A 25,736-nucleotide genomic window follows, 5' to 3' on the forward strand; every position below is an offset into this window, starting at 1 on the left:
ATCCCCCAGGCACTGAAAAAGGGCTCAGACAGTATTCTCAGAGACACTGCAGAGCCACCAGTGACTACAGCAAAGGGGGATGTGCAGCTCAGGGGCACATCGGCCCTGCAGTCACAACACAATACAGCAATTTTCAGCTTCATCCACATCATGGCACTTGTGACTTTTTTCAGACACCCACAAATTGTTTATCTGGTTGAGAATCTCCAAACTTTAGATTTTCTGTTGATCTGCCAAATTCCTTTCTAGGGTTGCAGAGCGGCCGACGGAACCAAGTGCACCCACCACCACCACCATCTTGTCATGATGTTCGACAGCCAACAGTACTTCCAAAATTGTTTTGCTTTCGGTAACAAGCATTTCAAAACCCCTCTCCTCAATCTATTTCTGCAGTCCTAAAGCTTCACGAGCCGAGTCTCAGGATTCCTGCTTCTCTGTAAAGATGGTTTCCTCGGGAGCTGTGCCTCCCTGCCGGCTGAGGGGAGGAGTGAGGCGTGGAGGGGGACGCTCTGAGGGGAGGAGGGACAACTTTAGAAGTCTCCATAGTCTTTTCCTTTCAGGAAACACATCCTGTTAATGTTTGACTGCTGTGGCAGCGGCTCTGTTTGTTGCAGCCGACTACGCCCTGAGGCTCACCAAAAACAGCCACAAAAACAGCCATTTCCTCTTAGCTGAGGGAAGGGGGGGGGGGGCTGCAGACCTTTTCCTCACAGCAGCCCGTCCTCTGGTCCCTGCCACTTGCAGTCAGGCGTTCAGAGGGACACAGCAGAGCAAATTCCTCAGGATACACCAAACTTTCATAATTCTTTGGGATGAAAGCATTCACGTGGAGTTCAGCTGCAATTTGAGAATGACATTTGTCGGTGTTCGAGGGATATTTTGAAGTTTGCATCTGGAAAAGGCTTTTGGAGCTCTTTGACTCGGAGGAATCCGCGCTCTGCACAGTTGCTCTTGAGGGCTGAGGCACGCTGCTGACAAGCAGCTCTCCCTCCCTCGCCCCAGCAGCAGTTCAGGCTCTTCTGCTTCAAGACTGGAGTCCTCCTCCATTTGCCTCACAAGGAATTTTGTCTCACAAGGAATGGAAGTCCCTATCTTCCAGTTCATCACAGGACTGGCATTGCTTATCAAAGTGCAAGAAGGTGGATAAGCCAAAGCCGGGAAGGACGGAGAAACCTAAAAAAAGCTCTTTTGTGTTCTTTTATTTTATGGAATTCTATCTACCTCACAAAATTCTCATTTGCTTGATCAGAAACACCTCTGGAGTTGACTTTGAGAATGAACGGTGATGTTCTCTAGCCATTCATAACATCATATTGAAGCTGCCTCCATTTCAAGTCCAATTTCAATGTGCTGGAGCTGACTGAGACCTTGTGTCTTCTGCAAATAGAGACTGGCAGTGAGCTGACAGTCAGATATGACTGTCCAGAAACTGGTAGCCACAGCTGTGTTGGTAGCCCTGGTCTCACTTATTCTGAACAACGCAGCTGCCTTTACTCCTAACTGGGTGTACCAGACCCTGGAAGATGGGCGTAAGCGCAGTGTGGGGCTCTGGAAGATGTGCTGGCTGGCAGAAAAGAGCAAAGGAGGTGCAAGCACCAGGCATGGGCAAGGGGAGGAGCGCGAGTGTGAAGCCCTGGGCTGGGGTTCAGAATCAGCGGGGTTCCAGGAGTCTCGTAGCACTGTCAAACGTAAGTTCAATTTCTTGACTTCTCTGCTTCCACTAGATTGTCATTGATACGTTGTACTAGGTCATGAGGAATTTACAGCCTAAGCAGAACATCCATGTAGCTCTCTGTAATCAATGTTAACCATCCGATTCTAAACACCTAAACACCTCTTAAGATTAATCATATGAAAATCATTAAGCATGACACATTTCTCATTTGCAAATTCAGACTCGTGGGATCTTAAGAATACATATAGCTTAAACTGAACTGTTTAAAAATGGTTAAGATCAAATCTGTAAGCCAATTTGCAGACTTACAAAGTTGAGCAATAAAAAAAGTGCCCCTTATATTAATGATGTGAAGGGTGTGACCCTATTCTCATTAAACTAGAGCAGAATTATGCTTGGAATACTTGTGTTCATCTCTGACACCTTGGTTTAACTATGGCTAACTCCAAGAACTTTTCTCCACTGAAAGCCTGTGGTTTCAGCAGCTGGCTTCTATGCAGGCATCTAAACAAGCTGATAACAGACAAGGGTTTTGAGCACAGCAGTGCCTTGGGGTTTGTTCATTCAGGCAAATCAAACAGTGCTTTAAATGAATCCTTCAAGGAAGTGATGTTTTTTTCATGGCTTGAAAAGCAGAGAAAGAACAAAATGCTCTGTTCCTCCTTTAAATCTCTTATATCCCTCTGGAGACTAAACAAAAATACGAGAGGAATTTCTTTAAAAAAATAAAAAAAAAAGCTTTCCTGTGGGCCCACACCACATCATGTTTTCCAAAAAAAAAAAAAAAAAGTGCAGTAAATTTTTTTCACATGTGCTAAAAACTGTTATAAATGCCTAAACATGACTTATGCAATATCAATTCATCACAAATAGGATTAGACTGTTCAAAAAATTCCTTGATATCTACCTGTAACTTCGTTACTCTAATCACTGCTCCAATTGTTGTTTATAAGCCATGTTCTAACTTGAAAAACATGCATACAATTAATTAATTTTAAAAGTACATGGTCTTTATCTAACAGCTAGAATAAGCTCCTGCATATTGAATTTGGCTCCTGCAGCATTTTAAATCCGCAAACTTGTATTTCTTGCTACGCACAGTTCAAAAGATGGGTGGTACTATAAAGATAGGCATAGAAAAACTAGTTTTATAGCAAAATTGTATGCATTTTTGCATACAGCAGGTTATTTGCAATTTGCATATAGCAATTTCTTACGTCAAATAGAACCAAAATGTGATAGACAATTTTTAAATTTAAAAGTGATAATTACAGAGAATTCTTTTGGGGACATGATTACACTGACGCCAAGAAAAGCTCTTAAAATGTTGAAGAAGGACTTTGAAACCCAATGACTCGTTTCATCAAGCATCCATTCACTATTTAATCTGAAAGCAAAGAGTAAACACAAGTCAAATTTTCAGTCTCTACAGCATTTAAAAGAAAATCTCACCTCTACAGCTGTACAATGACAATCTAATGAGGAAACAAAGAATGAGGAAAAAAATACATGTTTCCATGGATAGTATGCTTATTATGGGCCCAATTCTGCAGCCATGGTTTCATCATTTTAAATAAGTTCTTTAATACAAAATCACATATTATTTAAGTAATGTATATATAGCAATCCTCATCTGTCAGTTATAATGACGCATGTGTGTATATAAATACATATATATAAACAACTTTTTGAACTCCATCCTCAAAGAGTTAAGGTTTAGTATTTTTGAAAATTAGCTTTTGCATATACTGATGACTCCTGTACAAGTACCACATAAATAACAGTCCACTAAATATACTACTGCAAGTAGGCTCAATTACTGGCAGAGAAGTCTTAGAACCTATTTTTCACTGAATACAACTTAAGGGCCTGCTCTTTCTCCCACCGAAATCATTGGCAAAACCCCTTTTCAGAGGACAGAGCTATGTTGTATTATGTTATATCCATACTATATTAGAAACAGGAAAGAAAGAAATCCAGGGAGAGTAGTCAGTGATACTATAAAATGAGATGGAAATTAAACAATGGGAATGATTTCAACAAAGCACAACATGAAAGAAATGTGGGTGACTTAGGTTGCAGGGGGAAGTACTTCAACTCCATTCAAGCTAAAACATTACTGCTCCTGGCAGAAGGGTCTGATCTCCCCCCTTCCTTTATCCACTTCTTCCTTTACCTCCCTTCTTGCCACAGTTCCTGCACCCTTCCTTCAACCATCTGTGATACTAAAAAGCTTCTGTGAACCAATTCACATGGCTAACAGCAAGGAAATATCCAGGTTTAGAGTGGATTTTTTTTGTGTGTTTGCTTTTTTGCTTGGTTATTCTTCTGTTGGATTAAGCTGTGGTACTGCGAGTCCAACAAGTACTGCTCGTAGCACAAGCTGAGTGATGCAGGTGTGCTGACGGGTGAGAGCTCCCTTTCAGTGGCACCAGTCTGTCAGATCAGAAATCGTTGTTTATGCTGAGAATCAGAGCCCAGTTATGAGGATACCAATTGAAGTTTTTCTAATACGGACAAGCCACTAGATGATGCAAAACTGAAGGCTTTTACTGAACTCAGATGGCATATTCCCTCTTCAAAACACTCCAAAGAATCTTAGCCAGGTAGCCTAACACTTCTGTCATCTGTGTGAGGGCAAGGAAACTTGCCAAAGGTTACAGAGATTGTTCCAGAGATATTACAAATGCTCAGAAGATTAGGCCACACAGTTTGGCTCTTGTCTACATTTCTTAACCCTTCATAAGCGTAGTAGAAGCACACACACAGTAAGAACTATGTCAGACAGCATGTCTCAGGAATTTTTGTCAGAGCAAACCAGACCTGCACAGCCCCCGTTACCTACATCCTGGCCCAACACCAGGCTGGTAACGCTGCATTGCACCGTGTGAACACACCAGATTACCTGAAATCAGCTTAGATGTTTTTTATCCCGCTGCACAGTACAGCTATGCCCTTAAGCCCTGCAGTGCTACAGACTGGGTGGACAGATGGAGCTGATTTATTCATTAGCAACAGTCACACTCTGTTCCTTTCTGTCCGAAGAACACTACAAACAGCGTGGAACTGCAGGAATAGGGAAGCATTTAAAATGATTTACAACCTTGCTTGGTTCTTCAGGGTTCCAGGTGAACTGAATGAAAATCCCAACAGTGGGATGCTTATTTCAACTACAGGGAGATGCCCGGAGTACGATACTTGTAGTCCTTACAAACAGAATAACCAGTGACAGGGAGAGGCACAGGGTCACGAATAACTACGTGACTCCTGTAAGGGCTAAATATAAACACCTGTCCAGCCTCAACGTATGATTTATGCAAACACTTGCATTGTGAAGTGCAGTGACTAAGTCAGGATGCCGCTCTGTGTGGGAACAACGAGCTGACAGTTGTTCACATCGGCAGCAATTTAGAGAATGCCACTGTCCACTAGGAATTTCTGCAAAGTTTGGCTGTACAGAAACCAGTCTGCGTCCAGCAGCTGAGTGTGTTATAGATGCATATTAATTTTTCAACATATACAGATGAAGAAAGGAGGCACACTGCACTGGGAGAACACAGCTACCATGAGAACAAAAACAGCCAAAGGCTGCCCAGTAAGCTGCTGAGGCTGATACACAGAGATGAAGTCCATGCAGGCAGCTGGCAGCTCCAGGCTTGTGATTTCCCTTCCTAACATCTGCAATGTGATCAACATTCAAACAATTGAAATCACAAAATTGTAACAGTGGAGGCCAATATGTAATCTTTCTGGAGGCAGATTTTAAGACACCTACTCTCCTTAGACTGAACGTTCATTTTAACATGATTTTCCTATGTTGTATACTTTTTTTTTTTTTTTTTGTATAAAGTTAGAAACTTCATAGACTCATAAAAGTGGCTTGGGATGGAAAGGACCGTAAACATCATCTACTTTAATCTTCCCTGCTGTGGGCAGAGATGCCACATTCTTGGTTGATTCATTCACAAACTTCTTGGGATTCAGGCTGATTTGGGATAATTAACATTGCAATACAGTTATCTTCACATGTTTCACAAATATCAGAGAAATCATTATTTCATTACCCTCACTACTGAGGCTTTGAATTCATTTAAAGCTTTAGGAGGGTAAGTGGCTAAGGAGCTTCCAAACATTTCACATTAAGTACCTTTATTACAGCCACCAACACAAATGTTTATAACCAATCCACTGATGTTTATAACCATGCAAAACTGTCATAACATGTATTCAACCAATATCTCAAGAGGAATTACATAAGAGCCTTGTCTGTTAGAACTGATCCCTATATAGGCGCATTCTTAATGTTCTGTTTGAAAAGTCCCCATAACTTAAACATAATTTACACTGAAAATAGCTGATGCAGATGCCTTCACTCCAAAACCAAAATTCTTCCTTTCTCCACCAAAAAAAAAGATTTATACACCTTTTAAACTAAATATTCCAATAGGACATACAAGCTCAGATGAGCTCAATCCTAAAGTTCCAATGCACCTAAGATTTCACTAAACTGTTACATGGAAGAGTTCAGTTGGAAGAGATCTATCAAGTCCAACTGCAACATCAGAACATTCAATTGTGCCAAACTACTTGGTCCCCTCCTCCCCTGCCTCCACCCTCCTTTTTTTTAAATAATTTTGTAAGTGGGGAAAAAATGGAAGCAAGGCAGAAGGCATTTTCCCATTTTCCACAGATTATGTATTTTTAAAATTTTTACCACAAGATCATAAATTGCACACTTCAGAAAAATATCTAGGAGATGAAACCAAGTCAAATAACTGACTTGTAATTTGCAAGACATCCATCCAGCAACAGAATACTCTGCATGTTCATAGTGCTCTTGAAACTCAAGGCACAGCTCCAGCTGATTGCCATGTGAGCTGTGGAGACTTCATCCCCATCTGACCTTTGGTGACAATGCTGACATCCAAAACAAGAGGAACACAAAATTAGTTGCCAAAAATTTGGGTAGATTTTTTAGAATGATAAAGAAGTGTTTCTTACAAAATACAGAACTGAGTTCTCCAGCACAGAATTCAGCTTTGTTGCAAGACCATACACAACAGTCAGCAAGACAGAAGCCAAAGAGCGACTGTTTACATAGCACCCCTTCAGCTTTTTTGCGCTGTGCTTTCATGCACTGAATGAATCAAAGCTCCTGAGAAAAAACTGTAATCCCACTCATGCAAGCATGTACTCTGCTGGCTTCTCCTAATGTTTGGATGCCTGGCTTTGCAATTCTGAAGTCTGTATAATATGGATTTTTAAATCCACTTAGGAAGGCTGAAGAACACCACCACTATACAGAAGCAAGTGCTAACCCTAACTTGAATCATATGCAGACTTCAAACCTTTAGATAAAGCCCAGACATAGCAGACGGCTACTTTTTAAATGACTTACCTAGGGCAGGAGTAGGAAATGGAATTCACCAGACCCACACAGTGAGGACTCAGAGCTTGAAAAGAACTAACTCTTTGCCCTCAGCTCCAGTGCCTGGTAACGTAGTGGATTCCTAGAAGCTCAGCTGAACACATGAGAAGACTGTAGTCAATTTTTTTTTTTGGCATATCCCCTGCTCTGTGACAGCTATGAGCTCACCAAAGGTAATATGTGATGAATATACCTAGCACTCTTGAGCTTTCAGCAGATTTGTCAGCTAGAGTTCTGTTAAGCAAACGTGTACTAAAACTTCTAAGACTACCTACTGGAGTGAATTTCTTAGGAACAGCAAGCGATGCATCCCTTCTCAGGCTAACACATTAACAAAACGTCAAGTTCCGGATGAAAACCATGTACTCAATGCCTTGATTACATCTGAGAAAATCTAATTACTTAGCCTACTTAGATTAAACTGTACCAGAAGCAGCACATGATCTCAGCCTGCAGACACCCAGTCCAAGAAGATGAAGTCTAGCAAAGCTATGAGCAACTGAAAACAGGCTCTTACAAAAAGAAGTGAAGCAGCTTAGGGACAGGAAGCATTGATAGTTCTATCCCTAATTAGAAGACTAGAACTATTTTAGAAGAGCAAGGCAGGCTTTATCCTCCTTTCCAGAATAGACATGCACAAACACTAAAGATTTATGAAGACAGATACATTTTAGTATGTATAGTCAGTGACTCACTGAATAATCAATAAACCATAGAACCATAAAAAAGAGATCACCAGTAGAAATCCTATAAAGTTTGCCTTTTTACGCTAACAATGAAAAATAACTGAATAATTTAAAAAAGTTAATATAATAATAGTAATATATAATAATAGTTTTTTTAAAAAAGGATAAAAAGTGTTATTTTATCAGTTGAAATAATTTTTAAATAGATACCAAAAAGTGTAATTTTTGAGATTAAAAGAAAACTGAAGTTAAATGCAACTAAAGTAACCATATATATATATATATATATATATATATATATATATAAAATCACTAGATATAAGAAGGAAATTTCTTCAAGAAAAGAATACCCTACAGTATGGATACACTGACAGCAGCAGCCTAAGATGGCAGTATACTTCAGCTATGCATAATGAACTTCTAATAGCTAAAGTTTAAACATATTTTTGGATTTAAAATCATGGAAAACAGGACTAGGATAATAACACATTCAGAGTCATCTCCTACAGCTTTGATGCCATGCAGTAAATTGTGCAGTCGTGGTAATAACTTCAGATATGATCCTGTGCCCCACACAGGGAGTGAAACTGTGGTCATCATATCTTTCCATGGCTGGTAACTTAGGAAGCTGCAGAAGATGTACTGAAGTTTGCACTAAAATTTTTGAAAGTGCTATTTCACAGGGGAAGTTTTAAACTACTAAGTTATCTTGGGCTGCTTATTTTCCTTCATTCATACATTGTGCTTTAATCAGTCAAAAGCTTGAATTCCCGCAAACAGAATAGGGGAAGAAAACCTCACGCTTTCAGCAATTAGCATAACACGATTTTTCAATGAGATCATCCTTCTTATTATTCTAAAACACTGCAAATTACTCTTCAATCTGACTAACCTACTTCTGCAAAGCACAAATAACCTGGGTGCTATCATGTAACATAAAACAAAACTGCTGCTTGCAATTAAAGTCAAATCAGCATTCCTAATCCAGATGGATAATTCTGGTCAAGGAAATGAGCAAGGCAATGGGGAATTGGAATTGGTCTCATCCCTGGAGTTTGGGTTTTGACCCTTGACTGGTAACTGTATTAAACAAAGCAGAATTCATTAGACAGTGCCCCTAACTACCCAGCTGTACAAGAAACACAGCTAGAATCCCTGACCATGAATTAATTACTTCTCAAAGCATACTGGGATCCAGATGCGCTTCCAAAAGGAAGAAGTCAGAGACTAGCACTTTGTAATGCTTAACAACAGCTCCAGAGAGCATTGAAGCCATTCTGTGTCTATCGCTTTCCATTTCTCTACAGCTAAATCACATTTTAAGGGAGGTGAAGGAAGGCACGGAAAAATACACCTGGTGGTGTCCAGCTCTGCTAGAAGCATCTACTTCTAGCTGTAGGAAATGCTTTCGATGGTTAAACTTCAGGAGACAAGTGACATTAGCGAGTTCAAAACAAAAAAGTTGTACATCCAAAGTACCTATGCCATCATGACAGTCTTAGATGATAGATTCTAGAAGCTAATCGTTCATACAAATAGTACCCGTACTTGTGCACACAACCATTATGAACTTCTCGTTCTCACATATGGTGGCTAGTACAAATCACTCTGCAGAATGAGAGTTTGTAATGGACATGGGAGGCTGTAGTGGGATCACAATTACTGTAAATGAAGCAGAACATTTGACATGGTCAAACAGACTGCTCTACATTCATACTAATTATAGAAAACCCACTGGAATGGGCTGCAGCTGGCTGCAGAGGAATTTTTGCTTTACATAAAAATTAAAATATCAACAGACAGACTAAAGACACACAGACAAACACCAAATTTCACAGCTCTTACAAAAAAAATGCAATAAAAGCAAATATTTTGAAAGAGAAGAGCTATCTATTCCTGAATTGACTGGTCACTCAAGAGCAAAAACAGCCTTGTGGCCTTGCCTTCCTCAGCATGTTTTACATCTTTTAAGCCTTTGGGTGCAGGCTCTGAAGAAATGCTTTTCATTTGCATGCTTAATTCCCGTCCTTGACCAGCATTGTCCACTTTTTTTGGTTGTCCTCAATAAAACGCAGTCATAGGTGCTTTCCAGAACTACCACCTTTTTGGATGGCGCAGTGGCTGGACTGGTAGCTGGGTTTCATTTTGCAGCTCAGGTCAGGGTTGCACGTGCACAGAACAGAATTATCATGTGCTGAGATGACAACATGCGAAGTACAATGACTGATTAAGCACAGTAAACTAGAGGGGCAGATCCAGACTCAGACAAGTCAGCAAGTTCCACTGAGAAAAAAATGGAGCTTTTAAGAGTTGTACACTGTTAATTTTGTCAGTAGCCCTCTCTCCTCTTTCGCCCTCCGCTCCCATATTTTCCACGTATGACCATTTTGGATAAAGGCAACAGCTATCTAAAATATTAGTTGTATTTCTGCATCTCCAAACAGCAGTGGATGTGAGTTGAAAAAGCACCCCTAAATCTGCAGTTCATGCAAAGAAAGATGTTACACATCCAGTGCACTCCAACAGCAATAGGACAGCGATCACCCAACTATTATTTAAAGACTAAATGACAACAAATTTTGTTGAAAGCAGTTGAGTTAGTCAAAATAAAACTTGCTGTTTTAGTGTGCTAGAAATACTTATGGCAAAGACAAGAGAATTTATACTTGTTACACTGAAAAGACAATATGGATAACAGTAAAGACAAATATGTTTCTATGACAAGGGGTAGTACATATTTCTGTGATAAGCTTTAGAATTGTTTGTTTGCTTTGTTTTCTAATGCATGCATACCCCATGCAGAAAGGCAACAGAATTCCCTATGGCTGTGAACCAAGTATTTTTTGTATCTGACACCATAGACAGCTCTGTCACAAATGCAAGTACTTTTATAATAATGGCTGTAAGCCTGCTATTTCTAGTATATTCCTCATTTAAAAGTAATTAATTTTCACTTCAGAAAGTACCACTCCTTGAAGTATTACAGAAATCCATGTAAGTGGAAATGCAGAATACTCCTAATGCTCAAGATTTTGCTGATATTTACAAAGCTCAGCAGGCTTCCAAACACGATTTCACAGTCAGCCACCATGAGCTATAAATGTTGAACATGACAAAAGTTGGAATCATAGAATCAGAATCATTTACTGCTACAAAGGGCAACTTTGAAAGTTAAGATACTTCAAGCAAATTAATTTTGAATGAAATAATTCTCTTCTCTGGTCAGAAATGAACTCACTAGGAAAAACAAAACCAACTTTATCATCTTAAGACTTTATTCAATATGAAAATGTTTAATGGACTATGTATCTTAATTAAATCATGAGTTGTTTCTTACAAGACTAGGAACTAAAAATGAACTATGAAGAGAAAATAAAGATTAAACTAATTTTTATGATTCACAACAGTAAGACTGGACTGAATGATTACCACTATGAAATTTACTCTTGTTGATATCAACTTTTGTTTTTTTTTTGCACTTCTTGGCAGTCTCCTTAGAGGATCAGGAATTTACTTCAGTCCTTAGCTAAAGAAATAGGGTGGCAAAGAGGGAAAATATCCAAGCACTTGGCAAACATGACTTAAGTCTTAATCAAACAACAGAAGAGATCAAAATTTAAACTTTGACTCCAAGCCTTTTTCTCCTTCTCCACTGCTGCCTGCTTTCTTAGGCATCAGCTCCTCAGTCATGGACTGTTCCAATAAATGTAAGGTGGAATATGCCTACCGTACCACAAACAAGCTAGCGCAACAAATTTTACAAAGCTTTACTGCACAGCAATGGGCAATAGGAACAAAGACATCACCAAGTCATTCTGTAAAAAGGAAAAACGCATTATAAGTTTTGGAGACACTGAAATCCACAAATCCTGCTGCCAAAATAAAAAAAGTCCCTAGGCAAAGCTATCTAACTGAGAAGTAATTTTTGTTTACAGTTCTCCAGAAAAATATAATTCTGGTGGTCAGTGCACCTAAATTCAATCATAAACACTTAAGTTGCTTTTGAAAAATCACATGACAATTCATGTCTTGAGCCTTTCCTTTTCTAACACGGCTTACACATTGAGCTGCTTCTGTTTCAGAATAGCAACAACATATTAGCAAGAGATGTTGAACTGGCACAATGATATTTACAAAACCTACCTTTTGCTAGAGAGGAAGGAAAAGGATGAAAACAGGACATCCACCAGGTTAACAGGAAAAGTAGGAAAAAAAACTGACTAAAAGTACCAAACTTTGCAATGAATATATTCGATTCAGCACCCAGCTGAATCAGGTTTCTATCCAAGACTCGAGGTATTTATGTCTATAATTATTTCTGCATTTGTTCTTTATATTTAATATTTATAAATATATGAAGTCATGTAACTTCTTTCACTTGTAAATGGCACAAGAACACCTCATTTGGAACTGTCAAACATTGACATCTTTCAATGTAAATCTATCCTTTGTTGCACAGGGGGCGTAACATACGATGGTCTTTGCAGTGTTTCCAAAAGATTAGTTAAATGTTAAAAGAAGGAAAAGTTAAGAATTCTCTATATGAAGTTCTATTATCAGCATCTCTTAAACCAGCAATAAGTTAGTGTTAGTCCACAAAATGTTTCAGGACAATCCAGTTGGACTAGGTGAAATATTTCAAGTGTTACAGATTTTTATTTTTTTTTCCCTGTGGTATGATTGTCTTAGAGCCTTGAAAACTCAAACCATGAACAAAGGTTCCATTTCAATCAGTGCCATACAAATGCAGAACAAAAGGACAGTTCCTGCCCTAAACAATTCTGGCTACTACTTACATGTAGAATCTTCACAGGGCAGAAACCAAACGCTTTCGGCAGGCTGTTCTTCAAAATTAGCTACTTGCTTCATATGAGATTGTTTTGCTCTGAAGCAACAGTTATAGGGTACTGTTTAACTAAAGAAAATATTCAACACATCCTAAAGAAAATCTGCCCCTAATCAGACCACAGGAAATGCAGTTAAGAGTAAGGGATTGCCAGGAGTGGGAATAGTATTTGAGAAACATTTTCTGTGGAATACATTTTACATACCTGCTTAGCCAGGATTTGAAACACTGCCTCCCTGCCCCCTTTATTTTTTTTAATCATTTTAACTTTAGACTTCCTTCTTATGTTTCCCTAGTGCAGTTTGACATGATGCGTGCCTGTAACCTCATTGCTACTGTTGCTCTGACTGCTGGCCAGCTCATCTTCGTCCTGGGTCTAGTGGAGATACCCATCATATCTCAGGATACCCAGTGGTGGGAGGAGGCCATAGCTGCTGTGTTCCAGCTTGCCAGTAAGTACACTTTTTTTTTTTTTCTGATGGAAAAAAACACTTCATACCTATTAAATCCAGGAAAAAAAGAGTTTACTTCAAAAATCTTTCAAGTGATAAAGCACAGCAAAAAGGCCTAAATCTAAAAGTAAGCTTATTGTCTCTTAAAAGCTCTCCCCATGTGATTCTGCATTACATGAATAGGAGCTTTTATGTTGGAAATATCAGAATGAGTCTTCTGCTAGCCTAGAAAAACAAGCCATTATTATTTCCTCTGAAACCAGGAACACAAGCCTAAAAGAAATGAAATCAATGCAGCATAATCCCATAGGTTAGCAGAGCAAAATATATCAAAGCAGCTGTTTGAAAACATAGCAGAACGGCAGAACAAATTTCAGGAGTTTTCCTGAAACTCTATTATTTGCTTTCAGGTAACTGAATTTTACTCTGTCATGATCGGCTGGGTTTTGATAGAGAGATGTCTTACAATCTAGCAAAGAAAGTTGGAGTCAACTTGCAACAGTGACAGTCATAAATAAAACTCCCCACAGTAATTCTCGTAGATGAGGACTATACAGAAATGACTGAGGAAAAGAGGAAATGGTTTTATCACGGTATCTTATTAAGAGCAGTGGCAAGGATCTTTATTACATAAAGTCACTCAGGATTTATTATACCAAGTCCAATCCTATAAACTATCCATGTATGAAACTGTGATTAATGGAGTGGAACGCTCAGACTGTTTACAAGATCATATTTCAGACATACATTGTTATCAACGTAACTAACAGATTATAATTAAGTAACATTTATAAAAAGCCAAAACTGAATTTTAAAACCATTGAATATTTACAATGATAAAAATCTGAGATCCACAGTTCATCCTGCTGCAAGACCAGAATCTAGCCCAGGTTATTTAAATATGGTTCCCACAGCAATAACCACCCGGTACGGATGAACCTGAACGTCAAATAAGAGAAGACTGGTGTAACAGAGGTTCTGTAACTCTCAAAGCATCTGATCCAGACTCCAGGTGCAGCAAGACCCCCAGGCATCAGTTCAGTAAAATCAAAAGCCAGATATGTAGCCTCACCGTAATAAAGCCTCCCTCCAGTCTCATGTATACTATGGACTTTTACAATTCTGGATACCTTTTGCATATCTCTCCTTGATCTTCAGGTGCAATGCTGGCTTTACTCTTCCCTCCCTCCCATCCTCCCCCAAACTCAACATGTCTGTTTTTCACAGAGGAAATGCATTCTGGCCCTGTTTAGATTTGTTGTTTCATTGACAAACAGCACAGTGGACAGCCCTGTGCCTTTATTCTATCGAGGCTGCTAATTTTAGACTTTTTTTTTTCCTGTGCTGGAGTCTGTTTTAAACACAGTCAGAGAGAGACTGAAGGGCGCCAGGATATCCCGACACAGGAGAAGGAAATGCCTGCTATTACCTGTTATGCAAGCTGAACCTTGAAATCCCCAGTGCTGGGAGGGGAGAAGGGAAGACAGCCAGAGCCAGAATGATTAGCAAAACACTAATGAGAATGGCTGAAGAAGTTGTTGAATCAAGAAGTTCATCTGGTTGTCTGTGTTCAAAAGGTGTGAGGAGATGGATCTGGCAGCTCATGACAGCTACAAAGAAAGACGTCATGCTGCGTGAATCAAAGCTCTCCCATCTGCAGAAATGATGCAATGACTTTGGTGGTTAGCTCTCCCCCCATACTTTACTACCAGCTTTAGGGATAGGAATTCTGAAAAAAAAAGAAAAAAACCACCAAACAAACAAAAAAAGTAGTCACAATATCTGCCCTTATCCCAGTATAAAGTTGACTTCTTTGAAACCTCTCTAATTTGCCAGGACAGTGGTGTGTGAACTGCAACTGCCCTCAGGCAGTAAGGGTTGTCTTCACAGGACAGACAGTTCAGAGTACAGCTTGCACTGACAGAAGAGGCTTTTTCCTCTTTCAGAAAGAAAGATGTGCTTTGGAATGTCAGGCCACTCAAACTGGCCAAAAAATCAGCCCCATCAAACAAATCCCTTAGACTGAGTGCACACAACATTTTACACATAATGGTTAATATGTTATTTGTCTGATACCAGACAAAATGTGAAAATTGTGAGCAAGTCCAATGTTTCTGTATCTCTGACGAATAACTGCTGCTACATCTAGGATACCATGTTTGTTTGTTTGTTTTTTTAATGAAGTGGAAGAAAGTTGACTGCCTCTTACCCTGTAAGCCATGGGTAACACTTCACTTCTGAGCCTCCATTCCAAGCTGATAATCTCCCATCCATTTTCAAAGTACAGCAAGGCATCAGAAGAGAACGGATTATTTAAAGTACTTTGTTCATGAAACAGCCCAAGTTAAATCACGGTGAAGCTCCACCCTACTTCATTTATATTATAGTGCAGTCTTCTGTCACCACTTCTCAGGAAGCTGCGTTCTGGCTGATCACATTCAGCATTCAGGCTGCTTGGTTCAAAGAGCTTATGTGACTTTTCTTAAAAAAGCTAACTCTCATTTAACAGTAAAGCAGCTACAGATTAAATTTCTGTGAAAGACTCTCTGCTTTCACCAAACTTTAACTCAATGAATTTTGGTCTTGTTAAAAAGCCTGCTTTCCCTACACATTGAGTAAAATGGAGAAGGGATGGTATTTTAAGGGATAAAGCCATAGTGTACATGAGGTTATATTTTAGTGCAGACAGATCATTTGTGTGAGAAGAACAATATTAAAAACCTAGATTATTCAGTGATTTTATAAAGACCTTCAAGATCATAGAATGTACATACTTGGATCTTATTAAATATTTGAGTATTGTCGGGGCGATTCCTATTCATTACACTTTCAGATGTCATCCTGCCACATACTTAAAAAACAGGCATCCAGCTCCTGTTTTTTTCTTTTCCAAATGTGTGGGTTTCATTACAGTTTCCTGTAGTCTGAACACAAGTCCTTTCTGTTTCAGAACACTATGCATACTAAGTATCATCTTCCAAACTCTATCACAAGTTCTAATCAACCATGTTTTATCCCACAAGAGCTTGTGATGACTTCAGGCTCCCCTGCTTTTTCACTTCTACAACCTGCACAAATATTTGACAATCATTCAAAAAGGACAGACCTCTGACAGAAGATAAAAGCCCCAGGAAGCAAAGAGGAAGGAAAGAAGAGAGCAAACAGAGTTGCTCCTGGGAGAGCAATGGGATTCGCACAGCTCCAAAGCTCCACAACCTCACACCTCCCAGTTAACAGGAAAGCAAACTGTTTGCTTTGGAAAAGCAATGTGGTGAAAATGGAACCAGTGTTGTATGTGGAATTTTGTGTCAATGCTCAGAAATTTCTCTCTAGAGGGTTTTTGATTTTTTTTCCCCCAAGGAACTGTTAAAAACTCAATGTGCTGAATATAAGATGAGGATCCAATGAGTAGTTGTGAAGGGAAACCCATACCAACAGGACAGGGAATAAAGAGCACTTCAGACAACATTAAATTACTGCAAGCAGTAACCTACCAGACTAGATCAGACCTAATGTATTCTAGCCAAGTCTCCTATCTTGTACAAGGGTGAATATTAGACTTCAGAGGAAAGTGTTAGAAACAGGTAGGGAGGTCTGGGATAGCATTAGATCTCATCCTAGTTTCTGGAAGTCCAAGACTGGAATAAGTCTGAATAATAATGGTTAATATTCCAATTACTTTTCAGCATTAAATTACTTTAATACCTGATATCCTGAAGATTACAACCTTTTGTGTTCCTACTGAGCTTGCCATTTACAGCCAAATAAGTTACAATTTTACCTCTTTTGAATTTCAAGCCTTGCACTGCAACTTCTACTGTGTTTTCCATCTGCCAGTGTATTTCACTCTAGACCCCTAACAAATCACAGGAAACCTGAGTTCATACACACTCTTATGTCTGTGCCTTAAAACCAACAACACTTTAAACCATTTACCTTATTTAGTTCTCCTTTCCTTCTGGGTATTACAACTTTAGCTCTGTTGATGTCCAGAAAATCTTAATGCAGCACAGAAGAGCAAAGCAGCCATTGGAGAATATAGCTGACTATAATTGTGATAGCAACATGATCCTGATTTCTGTATTACTTCCTTCCACCTTTTTCCTTCACAACACCCTCAAGCCAGATCTGTTTTATAAGGAGATCTGTGGAGCTCCAGCCTAACACTTCCTGAAAAGGAAGCAAATAAATGATACTAAACCTAAAAATCATAACAAAAAGAAAGAAGTTGACTGCCTGATTTGCGGTAAATGCTTTTTTTATTTCTCACTTATTTTGCCTCAACACCAAACTTGCATGTTCTTTATGTGGATTGCAAATCTCAAAGTGATCTTGCTTTCATATATCTGCAAAATGAAAGATCTTAAAACATGGAAGACTATCCTGCTTGCTTTGACTGATGGGTCACATGAACAGCTGAACCAGCAAGCTAGGAAGGGCAGTATCTCACAAGGACTGTGTTGAACTCTTCAACTGCAGCAGGAAAACGGCCCGCCTGTATTCTTCACGTCTAAATACAGATTTGAGTAGCAGACAATCTGTTGTGACATCTCAACATCAAGGGTGCATTCTAACTCGAAATATGGTAATAATATATTACCGATAAATATGCAAGTATAAGGAATGCATGCTATGACTGTTAGAAATAATGCAGTAATGCAGAAAGAAGCATACGAAATATGTTCAACTCAAGTACTGATTTGACTGTTTATGAAGATGCTTGCTAAAAAGTTTCAACTGGAGCCATTTAGCTAGAGCCAAAGTTAAACTCCTGTTTATCCTTTGATGCCTCAGAAGATGGAGAGGACAGAACTCTTGAAAAACGCATGAAAACAGCTCATCCTTAAAGACAAATTACCATCACTAACATTTCTGGGAGGATCACTGGTCAGTGACTGCTTCTCTCTGCAGTTTGCTTATCTTCCTTTTTTCCCCACCTGACAAGAGCTCTCACCTGTGTCTGACACACGATCTACTTAGACCAAAAGCAGAACTTCCATTGACTCAAACTGCCAGTGCTTCACAGGTGCCAAACAGTCTTTGCAGCTAACTTTTGGGCTGCAAGCCTGCACATTTGTCCTTATTTAAACAGGTGGCCAACAGAAATTATGTCTACTTCATAGGGAATGCTTTTCAACCTTCAATTCAAGGACTGGCATTATATTTATGGAAATCTCCAGAATGTAGCTAGGAAAAGAAAGTTCACTGTCAGTAGACCTACACTTCTTAAACAGTGGTCTGCACCTCCTTTTCCACTAACAAGGTAGGAATCATTCTGTTACAACAAGTCTCTCAGCCTTACAGGGTTACAAAGATGAACTGACAAATTCAAAGAATACCACAATTGCCCCGAGAAGCTTTGCTACTCATAACTTGTGTAATTTCTAAGAGATGTTACATTTTACCAAAATCCTTGGGAGCCTTTATTGTACTCAACAATATCCAAATAAAAATTCAAAGTCTACTCAAGTCCTTGGGACATTGTAAACCAAAGCAAGCATACATCTACAGCTGTCAGGCTGGTACTATGAAGAGCACAGAAGTATCACAGAAGCACTGCAGCTGCCTCACACTCTAACAACTGTTTTGTGCCAAACTGATCCAGGAAAAGGTATTAACTGATTAATCATTTATATTGATTCCTCTAGCAATTGAACTTTGGGAATCTAACTCACTTTGATAAATAAAACTGAAATTCTACAAGCAGCTTATCTAAGCTCGCGATTCCCAGCAGCTAAACCATTCTCTGTAAAGGTTTGCTGGGTATGTAGAGAAGGGAGTTAAGCATTCCCCTCCCTGTTCACCGTTTTTACAGCACAAGGGTCATTTGCAAAATGTGAACAACAGCCTGGCTGCTCTATTTTCCTTCTCCCTCCTCCTGGCAGAGAAAATCATCCTATGGGACAAGCTGTAAAGACAAGGATTATAAACCCTTCTCACACTGACCTACTAAGCTGGCTTTTTCATCCAGATAAATTAGCCTGCTGTGTGCTCTCTGGCATAGCAGGGAGCTGGGGGATGAGATTGTACTTCCTGAGGCAAATTAACACTGTTCCTGATACAGACTTTCTACCAATCCCCCCCAAAAAACAATGGAGACTTCTAAGACTGCAGTATCAGTGTCGTAATAAGATCTATGCAAATCAAGGTGCGTCTGGAAAAAAACATCCCAAGTAGAAAGCGACTAAGAAAGTTCTTGTAAAATATTAAAAATCTGTAGTTGGCTTACAGCCAGCTACAGTCGAACAGGAAGTTCAGTACACAGATGTAAAATGTAAGTTCAAAAAGCAGCATTCTCCTAAACCCACCCCCTCCAACACGGTCAACTACTGTCCCAACCAAAAGTCTTCCTAGTGAATTTGTTATCTGTTTCCTTCCCCAGCGGAAAAGCACCCCCTGTTCAGGCTTGTTTTGCTACCGATGGGAAACAACCAGAGATAAACAGCAGCTCTATGGGAAAATAAAGTACTTTAAGTAATCTCATCAGGATTTTTCGTAGAGATCTGGCCTCTGTGCAGACTTTAGACAATACACAGTAAGTGACCTGAAACTGATTGACATGCTTCTTTCCAATTAAATTAATACAGGGAAATTCAGCCATGCATCTAAAAGTCCTGTCACGGCTACCCAACAGAAATGAAATTAACCTAGAAAAAAATTAATATTCTCATAACTAAACTGAGTATTATGAAATGTTTCCTATCCACAACTCTTAAAATAAGTAGCAAGAAGTGACACCGTTCTAACAGATACTTTAACTGCTTTCCCATAGGAAAAGTCCTTTGCAATCCATGTCTCTCACTTTTTCATCCCCTCCCTTTTTCAATACTGAGATGCTTTGTAGAACAAAAGATTATAATGGATTAAAAAGTGTCTTTAATCATATCACACAGTAGATGCTGCAATTGTAGAAGGGAATAAAAGTATATCATGAATTAAGAAAAAAAAAAAAAGATTTATGGCGAGTAGAGCAATTTTCTGGTTATTTTTAGTAGAAGTTACCTGTGGGAAATAGCCTGGGAAGGCAATAACTGTTTTCCTCCAAGTATTTTACTGGAACATTGAAATTTAATTCAGACACTGTTGTTCAATATTACAAATATTTATCTGAAGTGAAAATCACTGCAATCAGGGAGACAGAGAAGCTATTCTTAGTGCATGCTTAAAAGTGTGCCGAAACAAATAAGCCTTTCTCAAAACAGTGCTGAATTCTGCATTGGCATATTTACATTAACAACCGCATTATGCCCATATCACACAACCACCAGTAGGCACTGAATTTTACCTACACCAAGTTTTCACAAGTGATACACTGCGTGTATATTCAGAAATATTCAAGGCAACAAATTACATGTAAAATGTTGTCAAAGCTACACTAATAACTAGCACAGTACACAAAGCAGAAGATAACAACCCCATGAAAATACCTTGTTATAGTTGCGTTAGTAAAAATAAAATGTTAGTCAAACTTCAGTTTCATTCTCTTTCAATACAGAAACTGGTTATTATTGCTTCAGTGCCCTAGGATTTGTGAACACGTGGTGTTCATGTAATTATTTGTGAGGTTTTATCCATCAATCTGGCAAAACAAAGCACTCCTTGGATATAGCTGTATAAGAGGCCCAACAAAATAAAACTCTACTTTCCCTGATTAATTGTGGAAACGCTCTGGAGTAATGTGCTTCCAACGCTCCCACCTCAGTCATGCTTTTTCTCTCTTAACTGTCAGTTCCTGTCTAGCCTGTGGCAAAGTTAGAATACAGATCCTATGTTTTTCACTCAAGAGCCCCAGTGACTGACTCACTCCTGATATCTGCCAAGTCAGGGAGCTCTGAAACTGATTACCTCCCAGTTCCCTCCTGCTCAGACACTGGCACAAAACTGCAAGAGAAGAGGAAGCCTGTTGCACCACTGGCTGATCATCTGATCTAGGGTTAGGGAAAAAGGCCTGTGACGGGAAATAGTCTTGCTAGCATAAATAGTTTTATTTTGGGGTCTGTAAGTAAACCTTAGTCCTTTTTTCTGGTGGATAATTTCTCCATCAGATGGAAGGATGTTCATGAGGTTGGCCCATCTAGCAGAGATGTGCTGTCATCTAGGACAGCAATTGCTGTAAGTGATACATAAGGAGGAAAAAGGTGTTTGGGGAAAAGAAAAGGTTTAAATCTTGAAAGCATGCCTGTAGCATTTATTTACCACTGTAGTGCCATAAAGGAGTGTGCATAGACTGCTGCTTGCCTTAACTAAGTGAGCAAAGAATGGGGCAAACTCATGCCCAAGGGAGCAGGGCTCACACGCACCAGGAACCCTGACATTTTTTCCCAGCAGGCTTGCACAAGAAGACGTGACTTCCAGTGAGGAAACTGGAAGTGCTGATCAACCGTTATTTACCTAGGTTAGATGGACCAGTAAATACCCGTAAACCTGAAGTGGGGAAGGCAGCAGTTGCAAATCAGTAACTGGGCTTTAAGCTGCAAGATACTGCGTATCAGGGTTACTCCATGTAACTGGTGATCTCGAACCTAGCTCCTGCTGCCAAGAAAGCATGCGACAAATACTGCATGATAGCATACAGGGGACTGTTATTAACAAGTATAACTGGTCCTTAGCGGTATTTGTAAGTGGCCACTGATGCACACAGCGTGGCTTCAAAGCTCCTTCCTCCTTAAGTAGTAGTATTAAATTTAACTTTAAAAATGAATGTGAATTAAGCTATTTCAAGTCTAGCCAGTGCCTCTGACAGGCTATATGATTTGCATTACCTTGTTTTGTTTTTAAATACTTACCTTCTGGGGGAATTCCCTGTGAAACATGAACTGAAATGAAAACTCAAGAGGAAAACTGATGGCAAACATCTGGCATGCGCCAGGCAGATTCTTCAGTAAGATGAGTCTTTTGTTTTGTACCTCAATACCCTCCTTCCTCTGAGAATTTTAAACCAGGAGGAAAAGGAACAGGTCTACAACTTGGCCATAGGAAGTACAACCAACCTCCGTTTCTCTCGGCTTCCTGTCTTTATATGAGACAAATGGTACCTATCACCCTTTGAAAAGTGGATTACAACCTGTAGAAGAGCAACTGGTGTCGGTGTTCCGCAAATACAAGATCTGATCTTCACCTGTCCCCTCAACTATGTGCCTAAGGAGAAATTGAACTCCAGAGGAAGAACGCAGTGTTGAATGTATTGCACTGAAAACGAGTCACAACAGTTTTGTTTCGCAGCTGTGATTACCTTCTTATACACCATTACTGTAAACAGTAAAGAAAAAGCTGTACAAGACCCAGATAACACCAAACAGCAAAGTCATTAGTAATTCAAAAGCAGTTCAAGGAAGCTTCACAGAAAAGGAAGAGCACAACCAACTAGCTTCGGATACAAAAGTAGCATTCTGTGAATACCCTAACAACAAATAAGCTTCAGTGAGGATTTTCACTGCATGAAGGAAAGAACGCTTCCACTTTCGCATGATGAGATAAAGCCCATGAATATTCAGAAAAACTGACTCCTTCAAAGACAGATGATATACCTTCTACAGTCCAAGGACATCGATAACATGTCTGGCTTCAAGAAACTGAGATTTAAAAAAAAAAAAAAAAAAAAAAAAAGCATGCATAATCTGATACATAACTGCTGGACAGCATGTTGTTAATTAAAAAAAAAAAAAAAAAAAAAAAGATTTAAACTTGTCAAGCACTTCACGATTTTTCTATCCCAACCATAACTCAGTATTTTATCAAACAGGAACCAAGAAGCAACTTTCCAACTTGTATACTTACGAATACGTATTGATTAATTATTAATTAAGCCCCCATCTCGAACACAGCTAAAGTTAAAATGGCCTCTTTTCCAGTTCTCGTACATTTTCACAGGGAATCCAAGAAGCCCACAGCTTTCCTTGGAGCGCTAACAAACAATTATTGGAAAAATTGGTGATTTCTGTAACTGTGTTCCGTGTGGCTACAATTTTCCCACATGAAACTTGTTCAGTTTAGTTACAAATGAACAATTGAATAACTGCTAGAATTCATGATGCCTCAGAGAATCTTGCTGAAAAAAAATAATCAAGGAATTATGTCAATTGCTGTCCTTAAAACTAACTCAACAACTTAAAACTCATCCATAGTATTTTAGTCTTCCTTCACAGCAAATGCTATTATAGATTGGAAAAATAGCAGTAAAGACCTGTTCCTAATGTAAGAATCTATTTTCTAATGTATCCTTCAGGAGAAATGTTTTACTTTGAGTCATCTCTGGTATATGCTGTCTGTGGGACCATGCTACTGTAGAAGAAGGTGTAGCAAGCAACTGAGTTAGAAACTACCATCTAGGCAGACATTAGAACAGTAACAATGCCAGACATATCCCAAATTAATACTCATATTATATCCATTTATAAGGAATATTCAGATTTCACAATGACTCTTGGAATAGTAAGTGTCATGCCTATTTGAGTGACGACTGATTTTTTTTCCTCCTACTTGCATTTCATTTCCAACTTGCATCTTTCATCTTCACTGTATTTTTTGTCTTTTTCTAAAGAACTCAAAAGCCTGGTTTATCCTCTCGTAACACTTGCCAGCATAGAGAAATTAGGACCATTAGGTCCCATTTGTTTCACCTTCTTTCCCCCCCTCCCTTCTATGAACACATTCAGCTATTCATTTTTGCATTTAACTATAGTGGCTTGCCTTAAATAAACATTTCAAAATCTGAGAATAAACTCACTATATTCTAAACAAACAAAAATCATTATCATTAGTGTACGTGTTTTCTGTGAAGGCAACAGGAATAAGAAAGAGGTTATTTGCGTAGGATAAGAGAACTGGGGGGGGGGGGATGTAACTTGAACTCCAGCAAAGCAGGAATAACGTGGGAGTAAGAAATTTAAACCAGAGTCAATAGGTGTAAACTAATCATTAAAACTGCTTTTTAGGTATCCAGTCTTTGCATGTACCATCATGTTTACATGAGTTAAAGAACACATACGGCATATTGTAATAAGAAGGGGAAGGCTTTACAGATTCATGACCATTGGGGTTGTGTCACCTTGCCATTATAGGAATTCAAGAGTAACTCATTAAAAAAAAAATCTCACACTTTTTGCAGGTTTTGTCCTGGTTATTGGATTGGTGACTTTCTACCGCATTGGACCGTACACCAACCTCTCATGGTCTTGTTACCTGAACATCGGAGCCTGTCTTTTGGCCACACTGGCAGCTGCCATCCTCATATGGAACATCCTTCATAGGCGTGAGGACTGCATGGCACCACGGGTCATTGTCATTAGCCGTACCCTGACGGCTCGGTTTCGCCGTGGCCTGGAAAATGACTATGTCGAGTCACCATGCTGAAAGCATGGACTTGGAACAGGGAAGATCTCCAAGGAGATCTGTATCGGTGTTTTCTATAAATATATGCTATAATTTAAAAGTAAGGGTTGAAGGACATCACAAAGCTCACTCTTGTGGGCAGAGGCCCTCAATTACTATTTGGATGGGCTCCATCTATATATATATGTATAAAACATATAATTTTATATATATTATATTGCCCTCTTCATCTGCTGTACAGCACAGAATTGGATTGTCAGAATCCTGACAGCATCACAGCTACATGTCAGCAGGGTTCAGCTGTAGCAGACAGCGTATGCAATAAGACAATAAAAAGAGGCAACCTAACATTTTCTGTCTGGATAAAGTTATCTTGCTCCCTTAATGATATAAAAAACTATGGGAGACCAGTGACAACCAGTCACTTTGGAGTTAACAGGCAACCTGAGAAAGCAGAAAACTCACTGTAGAATAAGTGACAATTTTTAACAGCTGTCTAAATTTCTTGACTCTTTATAGTCTTCTATCCCATTCACCCACCCTTCTTCAAGGAACTTCTCATCAACTGTAACACCTGCTTTCACGATACAGCACAAAGCAAAAACTACAACTCTAACCATTCTAATTGTAAAGTAAGGGACTGCAGAATTAACCTCTGTTTTATTAGATACTGCTTTTGTATCCTAAGAGAGAGGTTTGCGCTTATCCTATAGTAGTTGGACTTGATGATCTTCATAGGTCCCTTCCAGCTCTGAATATTCTATGACATTTTTTCTGTATCTAGATAGAAATGCCTTTAAAAATTAAATGGGTATGCAGCTAAAACAGGCCATACATGGTGCTGAAAATCTACTTCAGCGTTATACTGTCGGCAAATATCTACAAAAGGTGGCTACCTGGACTCCCTAATAATCGTAGATACTAACAATTTACTTCACTGGAAATTATTATTAAGAACCTGTATTTCAGCCCAAATAAATTTCTTCCCAGCTCGTTTTAACATTTGACATGCCACTTCTAGACTAGAGTGATATGTTAGGAAACCAGCTCTGCCTAACAATGCTCAGAGAATCACAGAATACTGGGAGAGTACCTGCCACTCAATCACCCAAACTGGAAAATAAGACAAATACAGGACTTTGTGATAAGGTAAAAGACCTGCCTAGTCACTTCATATAATAGCAAAATGAAAATAATTAGCACTTTCAGAATTAGACATGATGTTTATTAGCCTGACCCTGACAAACCCAAGGGCTCACAAGGCTTGCACGTGCAACTTTCAGGAAGAAAAGCCAACAGGTCAAAAACCATTATGCAA

The 25,736-nt window shown here is 39.1% G+C and overlaps 2 protein-coding genes across 3 annotated transcripts in view; one reads left to right on the plus strand and one right to left on the minus strand.

The window, feature by feature from the left end:
* IFT140 (intraflagellar transport 140) overlaps positions 1-25,736 on the minus strand; it is a 73,339-nt gene that overhangs the window by 18,019 nt on the left and 29,584 nt on the right. The gene's annotated exons all lie outside the window — the stretch shown is intronic.
* TMEM204 (transmembrane protein 204) lies at positions 577-25,183 on the plus strand. Its single transcript, XM_032197366.1, has 3 exons — positions 577-1,688; positions 12,932-13,087; positions 24,195-25,183. The coding sequence occupies exons 1-3, from the start codon at positions 1,415-1,417 to the stop codon at positions 24,437-24,439; spliced, it is 675 nt and encodes a 224-aa protein (XP_032053257.1). The 5' UTR covers positions 577-1,414; the 3' UTR covers positions 24,440-25,183.

Source organism: Aythya fuligula, chromosome 15, assembly GCF_009819795.1.
Source record: "Aythya fuligula isolate bAytFul2 chromosome 15, bAytFul2.pri, whole genome shotgun sequence".
NCBI classification, from domain to species: Eukaryota; Metazoa; Chordata; class Aves; order Anseriformes; family Anatidae; genus Aythya; species Aythya fuligula.

Coding starts and splice junctions, on each gene's coding strand:
- TMEM204 (XM_032197366.1), top strand. CDS start 1,415: ATGACTGTCCAGAAACTGGTAGCCACAGCTGTGTTGGTAGCCCTGGTC. Junction 1,689..12,931: donor GTCTCGTAGCACTGTCAAAC/GTAAGTTCAATT, acceptor ATGTTTCCCTAG/TGCAGTTTGACATGATGCGT. Junction 13,088..24,194: donor TGCTGTGTTCCAGCTTGCCA/GTAAGTACACTT, acceptor CACTTTTTGCAG/GTTTTGTCCTGGTTATTGGA.